This window comes from Gekko japonicus, unplaced genomic scaffold, assembly GCF_001447785.1.
Source record: "Gekko japonicus isolate JY-2015 unplaced genomic scaffold, Gekko_japonicus_V1.1 scaffold1403, whole genome shotgun sequence".
Lineage (NCBI taxonomy): Eukaryota > Metazoa > Chordata > Lepidosauria > Squamata > Gekkonidae > Gekko > Gekko japonicus.
The window spans coordinates 145,561-153,634 of NW_015174317.1; the positions used below are offsets into that span (position 1 = coordinate 145,561).

The 8,074-nt window shown below is 43.9% G+C and overlaps 1 protein-coding gene across 1 annotated transcript in view; it reads right to left on the reverse strand.

Moving 5' to 3' along the window:
* FRY (FRY microtubule binding protein) overlaps positions 1 to 8,074 on the reverse strand; it is a 168,086-nt gene that overhangs the window by 13,423 nt on the left and 146,589 nt on the right. Inside the window, 3 exon segments of the mRNA XM_015424198.1 lie at positions 1,043 to 1,126; positions 1,729 to 1,827; positions 5,249 to 5,398. Coding sequence (XP_015279684.1) covers positions 1,043 to 1,126; positions 1,729 to 1,827; positions 5,249 to 5,398 — 333 coding nt within the window.

The following is an 8,074-nucleotide window of genomic DNA, read 5'->3' on the forward strand; positions in this document are numbered from 1 at the left end:
ACGATCGGGGCCATGCCCCCAACGTGAGCGACGTAGCGCGTCACTTCCTGTGACGTGCTGGCGGTGCGCGCCGGAGAGCTCCTGGAGCCCGGCGAGGCTCCCCCGCCGCCAAGGTAAGTAGACTTGGCAACCCTAGCTTAGATCATGGGAATAACACTGCATACGATTGCACTGTAAATCACCTGCCCTCCAAGATGCCACGTAAGTAGACTTGGCAACCCTAGCTTAGATGGGAATAACACTGCATACGACTGCACTGTAAATCACCTGCCCTCCAAGATACCATGTGCGCCATGGAGGAAAGAAATATCCATGGAGGAAAGAAATAAAAATGGTAGCATAAATAGAACCTTCTGGGGGTCACTTATATGGGGGGAAAGGTTAATGCCCACAACTCCCATACTACTTTCCCAATCATATTAGTAGCCTCTCCCCATACAGTTTCAATTTTAAAAAATCTCTAGGAACTGAGGATCTTTCAGATTAAAGTACAGTTTCTCCCTCATCTCTTCTCCCTGAATACACAAGACTATGGCTGTACAGCCATCAGTCACACTGGAAGCAGAGCGTATACAAGGTAAAGCTGTTGGAGCAGCCACTGTGCTTCCATATTAATACCTGATCACCTGTAAGTAGCAAAAAGGATTCTAGAGGGGTGTTATGCAATCTATAATGGACTTTCTCGAGTATATGCCTGCTTCTCTATAAAACTTCAAGGCATTTTATAGAGAGGGTGTTTGAGATGGGAGAAAGAGAAGGGGGATAGTGTTGTATCTTTCCCCTACTATGGGTAGCCCCAAGACCTTTAGGGGTACACCAGTAACTTGGGACAAAAACAAAGGGGAAAAAAGAGCCCACTGATCATGCTCCATTGAACATGCTACAATACAAAGAAGAAAAAGTGGCACCTCCTTATTAAGACTTATGACTGCTTTGATGCTAGCTGATCTGAAAAGACAGACTAAAGGCTTTGTGGCCAAGCATAAATGCAGAATCGTAGCTAATCGCAGAAGAAAAGAGAACATATATAATTCCTTATTACCTTTTCCTCTGAGTCTCCTGGCTGACAGGTAATGACACCATCTCTTGAACCCCCAGCAAATGTTGCCTTGCAGTTTGCAAGCCACTGTGTTTGTTAGTTTTGTTTTTTTGGGGGGGAAGGAAAGAAAATTCCATTACCAACACAGCTGTATTCACAATGATCACCAAAGTGCTTTGATAGCCAGCAAACGCTTTATATTTTATGATTATGCTTCTGAGACATTTAACTTGAAAAACAAATTTTGTTATGATTCACAAAATAATTATTTTAATTTTTTCCCGTAATTATATGAGAAATGTATATTGGTGCGCTAAATTGTGACTGCTGAAGGCAATAGATTCACAAGCGAATTGTGAGTATTTAAAGTTAACCATATTAAATTCATGTTGCATTCACATGAATAGATCATCTGGATCTATATATGGCAGAATGGAACCTTTCTGCCTCCCCCCTCCCACTGCAGCTACACCGAGCTAGGGTATAAGGGGTCCCGAGCAATGACATGAGGAGGGTCTGCAATGGGAAGGGGCAATCAGTTTAAATTGCAGATTGAGTCTGGGTGCAGCCCATTATTTGTATATTTGCCCAGATTTGAGATCTATTATTACATAACATACAGTCGGAGTCAACTGTGCGACTGAACAACAACATTACATAACAAAATGAAGCAAAGCAATTGTGCTTACAGATAGGGTTGCTTCTTTCCTGTTGTTGTAAGTGTCCAAATATTCTTGTAGTTCTAGGACACTGAATTTTAATTTCTCAAGAAGTCCACAAGAGAGAAGCTGAAAACATTAAAACAAAAATGTATCAGTGAATGTTAGTTTTTTAGAGGTGGTTGTAAGTCAAATTCTGTCCCTGAATACCAAAAATCAATGGGCAAAATCCTGCAAGAGGTAGTCTCTTGATTGGTTGATAGACATTGGCTTAGTTTTCCCTGGTCAGCCACTCTGTGGAACAAAATATTGAACTAGGTTAACCACTGGTTTGACTCTGCAGGGCTCTTCTTATGTCCTTATGAAATCACAAAATTGTGCCTGGACTATAGCACTGCAAGTAGAGGCTCACATGAGTGCATGCTTCTCCAGGCGTAAAATTATTGCCATACTAGGTTGATTTGCTCTGCTGTCTACTTTTCAATGTGGAAAGATGTCCTAAGGAGAAGCCTTCCATCATGGGATCTCCTACTGCCAGCCTGAAGTGGTACAGTTAAAAAGTGCACCGTTGCTCTTTTAGTCCCACTGGTTTCAGTAGGATTTCCCAAGACTAAGGCTGCAATCCTATGCATACTTACTTCTGAACACTTGTACAAAGGAGTATGCAGTGACCTTTTCTGGATTGTGCCCAATAGCTTTTACTGTTGTTAGAAAGGATTGTTCAGTCCCGAGAACAAAGCAAGCCATCTGTTAAATTTGGGCTTATTCAGAATGTGCTCAGGTTTCAAACCTTTCTAGACCAATGAAGCAAAGAGTAAGGCATCAGGTAAGATACAACCCAAATGCCACAATTTATGAAGAACAGTGGTTTTAAATCAGTGTAAAAAGGACCAGAACAGCAGCTGAACGAGTCTGAATTTCAATGTAAAATGGCAGGCCAGCAGGTGGATGATACAGCTTGGGTAAAAGAACCCCAGAGTCTCATGACCCCTTTCCCCAGAAAACCCATCAGAGGACAGGCGATAATGTCCATTGCTGCTGTTCTCCCTTGCCCTTAAACACAACACTGTGGCCACTGACTTCCTAAGTCGCTAATATAGTACAGCCAGGAAAACACGCAGGAGTTGCTTGACTACCGTCTGTGCTCTTTCCGTTCTTCCCCTTGGTAAACATCTACTGCAAAGGGAAATAGACACACAGAAGCTTGTTCCTGGTATTCTGTTCCACTTTTCTAACTTGATGTCAAACTCTAACTTGCCCATGAATCCACCCATGGTGACAGCTGATTCGGAGAGGCTGGGAGTCTCAGCAGAGGCAGACAGCAAGCTTAAGCCCTGATTTCAGTGCTGTCTTTAATTCAGTGTATCCCTTTAATCGCTGCCATTTATTCCTTTCGGGAGGGGGGGGGGAATAAAGTGCTGCTTTCGGGAACACTTTTGCAGTCAGGGCAAAATCATCCCAGATAGTGGTCGGCGCAAAGACCATAAAGACCAGCTGCAATCTCTAAGGGCCTTGAAACTTAGAATTCCCTCTTTCCACACATATCATGATATGCATTCTTTTCTAGTTATTAGTAAGCAACACAATAACCTTCTTTTTAAAATGGCTAAGAACCATTAGATAAAAACTGCTTGTGACAAATGTAGGTGGCTAAACTCAGAAACGGTTCATTAGCCAATCACTTGAAAGTTCAGTAACATTCCATTTAAAAAATAAACTACTATTCAGATTTTGCAGATTACATAAATGTTTGCCCAGGGGAGAGCAGAGGCAGCAGTTAGGAAACACCCATGATGGTCTGCCCAGGTTTTGTTGTTGTTGTTGCCTAGGTTTACCTATTGGCTAATTATGCATACAACTGGCAAGGGTGTAGTATGTGTAGCAAATTGACCCTAAATGACTCCTAAAGGTAAAGGTAAAGGTTCCCTTGCTCGAAAGCCAGTTGAGTCCGACTCTAGGGTTGTGGTGCTCATCTCCGTTTCAAAGCCGAAAAGCCAGCGCTGTCCGAAGACGTTTCCGTGGTCATGTGGCCGGCATGACTAAACACCAAGGCGCACGGAACGCTGTTACCTTCCCACCGAAGTGGTACCTATTTATCTACTTGCAATTTCTTGCTTTCGAATTGCTAGGTAGGCAGGAGCTGGAACTAGAGACGGGAGCTCACTCTGTCATGCGGCAACTCGGGTCTTGAACTGTTGAACTACTGACCTTCCACAGCCTGCAGTTCAGCGTCTTAACCACTTGACTCCTAATAGATGGGAGTCTTTAGCTTAATAGCTCCAGATGATTTGAAGCTTGTGCATAGATAAGATCTGGACCAGAAGGATCAGGAGTCATGCAGAAGAAGTGGGGAGACACCCCTGAGAGCTATGTCACTGACTAAAGAGGCGTAACAACTTGAAGTCCATGCACAGTCCTCTTCAGCATTTAATTTTTAGAAAATATGGCCAAAACGTTTTCAGCTTTTCATCAGAATTTTGCTCAGACCCCTTTATGGTTAACCATCAGAAGCCATACTACACACACAGGTGTGATCACATATGTGTACACTGGTTCAATTAAGTGCATCTGAATGTATTTGCTTACTCTGTCTAATTAATTCTGACTCCGATGGGTACCTGTGTTGGTCTGAAGCAGCAGAACAAAGGTCCAGTGGCACCTTTAAGACAACCCAGGTTTATTCAAGGTGTAAGCTTTCGTGTGCATGCATGAATAAATAACTTGAACAAAACTTGGTTGGTCTTAAAGGTGCCACTGGACCAGTGTTCCCTCTAAGCTGAGTTAGTGCGAGCTAGCTCACAGGTTTTTAGCCTCTGGCTCACCCATTTTTGTCTTAGCTCAGGAAGGATGGCTCCAGAGCAAACTAATTTATGCAGTCCCTCACTGCAGTTGCTCACTCACAACTTTAATGCCAGTAGCTCACAAAGTAGAATTTTTGCTCAGAAGACTCCACAGCTTAGAGGGAGCATTGCACTGGACTCAGACTTAATTATCTGAAGAAGTGAGCATACCCTGCCACATATTTTGTTAGTCTTTAAGGTGCTACTTTCTACTGCTACAGACAGACTAAACCAAGTTTTGTTCAAGTTATTTATTCATGCATGCACACGAAAGCTTATACCAGTCTTAATTCTGTTTCTGCCAAGATTAGGGAGGGACAAAGGAATAACACAGGGCCCTGAAGATCCTCCCAGGAACACCAGAAAGCCTATGGAGCTTCTTATGGAGCTTCAGAGATTTCATCAAACAAGACACAGATGCTTTGAGGGCTATCTTCATAACAATGAGGACCACAAACCTTCTTTTAAAAAGGAAAGTTGAAATTGTCAAAAGGCTGAATTCAGTGGGTTTTTTTTGAAAATATGTAAAATACACAGAGCCCTATGTATTGATTGATTTCCTATCTACAATGAGCAAAAACATTCCAGAAACCTTGGAAGACTGAGGGCTCAGAAGACTATCAAGAAAAAGTCTCACCAATCTTTAAATCTTCACCACCCTCCCTGCAAAAAACTTTTGAAAAACGTGATGGTCATGGAAGTATACTTACGGTTTCTGCATCTACAAAAAGAGTGGGGCATTCTGAACATGAAGTCAGCATCTGTGATGAACTCACAAACTTTGAGCCTATTCCTCGCAGATTGTCACCAAGGTAGCTGGCAGCATCGCAAGTTAGAAAGCAGAACCTTTTCTGAATATTCTGTAAAGCAAGATCACACCCATCACATTAACTATCGAACACTTTCTTTTATTTAGATCTGTTTGTATTCTTACTGTACACAGAATGAACAAGGGTTGGAAATTCACCCCATGGAATGTGTATTTGTATGTTTGCTTAAGGATATTAAAACCCAATATGGCTTAACTCTAAACTATTAAGTTCCTGTAAGCTGTTTGGCTCTTTATCTTGCCGGCAGAAGGTTGGGGGTTTTGCTCTTTTCCCCTTTCTTCCTTGCTAAATAGCATTTTGCGTGCAGCCCTGGTTTGCTTTTTTTTGTCACCAGCAACAACCAACAGGAGAATTCCTGCCCATTCTGGGTATTGTTTTGTTACTAACCAACGTCAAGTGGCCTAACAAACAATGTAATGAGTGTTCCATTGCCAAGTTTACAGCATGGGAAATTATGAGAGAGGCTTCTGTGTTTGGTTTCCCCCTCTGGCCAGAACTGCTTGGCAAAGGCGCCTCTGCTGCTTGCGAAGGTTCCAACATACCGAAAAGCAGCTGGAAACTATTGCACACCAAGACCCTTCCTGCTTTCCTAGTTGGTATGGCAGTCAAAAATAGATCCTTCTAAACAGCTTTCTGCTGTAAAGCATTTAAATTACTTGAAAGAAAAGGCTTGCTCTCAAGCCCCATAGGAACTAGAAGAATGATGCTTTGGATCTAGGACTCCTGATAACCAGAAGTATTTTATTATGTTCAGTCTATCATCTTACAATGAAAGACTTTGTTCAGCTAGGTATCAAAGTACAGTTATCAGAGTATTTGAGTATCACCCAGAGTGTAGTTAATATTATTCAACCATGCGGTAAAATGGAATGGTGTATGCTCCATTACTTGATTTTTTAAAGAAACTGCCTCTTTTCTATCAAACAGAATAATGAAAAAACTACACTGGACTGAAAGGGCAGGGAACATGACAAGGGTTCCTTCCAAACCAAGGATTTCCCAAATTTCAGCTACCCAACTGGTGCAGCTTTTTTCATGTTTTCACACAACTGTTAGAATCCTGGGTAAATCAGTTCTTAACACCATTCACTTCGAAGAAAGTTTAGTTTATTGAGACTGAACACAAGCTTTGTTAGGACTGAAGGTGAAATCTTGGAGATTGCAGATATATTGTGTCCAAGCAAAGGCACTAAAGATTAGGACCCAATCACCCCCCGGCATTTGCCCGCCAGAAATAATGGTCAACTACCCCCACCCCCCACTAAGCATGTACCCCTCTACAGAAATAAAGCAGAACAACAGGTCTCTAAGACACATCAAAGCATTTAGGAAAATGAAAGCATTTGGTTTTTATTTATTTATTTATTATCAAATTTATACCCCTACCTCCCTGCAAAGCGGGCTCAGGGTAGCTTCCATAAAAACATAAATACATTAAAATTACACAAATATTTAACCACACAAATAAAAACAATATAAATACAAAGTGCTGGCGGTAGTTAAAAATTAACCTAGATGGTATATTGTCAGAGTAAATTTCCACTGCCCAGATGTTCCATGATATTTCTGCTCATAATCAGCTGGATGTTGAAACCACAGACCAGAGCTCTGCAGTAACGGCTTGCAGTAGCGGCGGCTCCTAATTAAATGCCTGGCGGAAGAGCTCTGTCTTGCGGGCCCTGCGGAACTGCAAAAGGTCCTGCAGGGCCCTGATCTCCTCCGGGAGCTCGTTCCATCAGGTAGGGGCCACCACTGAAAAGGCTCCGGCCCTCGTAATGGCTAGCTTGTCCTCCCTCGGGGTAGGGAGGGTCAGCCGATTTAGAGAGCCAGACCGTAGTGCTCTCTGGGGTATATATGGGAAAAGGTAGGTATGTTGGACCCTGGCCATATATGGCTTTAAAGATAAGAATCAGCATCTTGAAGCGGATTCGGTATGCTATTGGCAGCCAGTGCAGTGCAGTGTCCTCAGCACAGGCTGGATGTGCTCCCATCTACGGAGACAGCTTCCGGATCCGTGACAATGGCAGCCCCATGTAGAGAGCATTACAGTAGTCTAGTCTCGAGGTAACCATCACATGGATCACTGGGGCCAGGTCAGTGTGGTCAAGGAAGGGAATCAACTGCCTAATCAGCCTAAGGTGGTAAAAGGCTAACTTAGTAGTGGCCGCTACCTGGGCCTCCATAGTAAGGGAGGGATCCAGGAGCACACCCAGACTCCGAACCTCCGGCGCTGGCACCAATGGAGCCCCCCGAAGGTCGACTGCCTAATCAGCCTAAGGTGGTAAAAGGCTAACTTAGTAGTGGCCGCTACCTGGGCCTCCATAGTAAGGGAGGGATCCAGGAGCACACCCAGACTCCGAACCTCCGGCGCTGGCACCAATGGAGCCCCCCGAAGGTCGAAAGTGGGATCCCCACCCCCGAACCATCCCGACTCAGGCACAGGACCTCTGTGTTCGCTGGATTCAGCTTCAGCCAACTCAGTCTAAGCCAACCAGCCACAGCCTGCAAAGCCTGGTCCAGGTCTTCCGGTCTGGAGTCCGACTGGCCGCCCAACATCAGATAGAGCTGGGTGTCATCAGCATACTTGTGACACCCCAGCCCATACCTCCGGGCAATCTGGGCAAGGGGGCGCATATAGATGTTAAATAACATCGGGGACAGCATGGCCCCTTGGGGCACACTGCACTCAAGCGGGTGTCTCCTGGA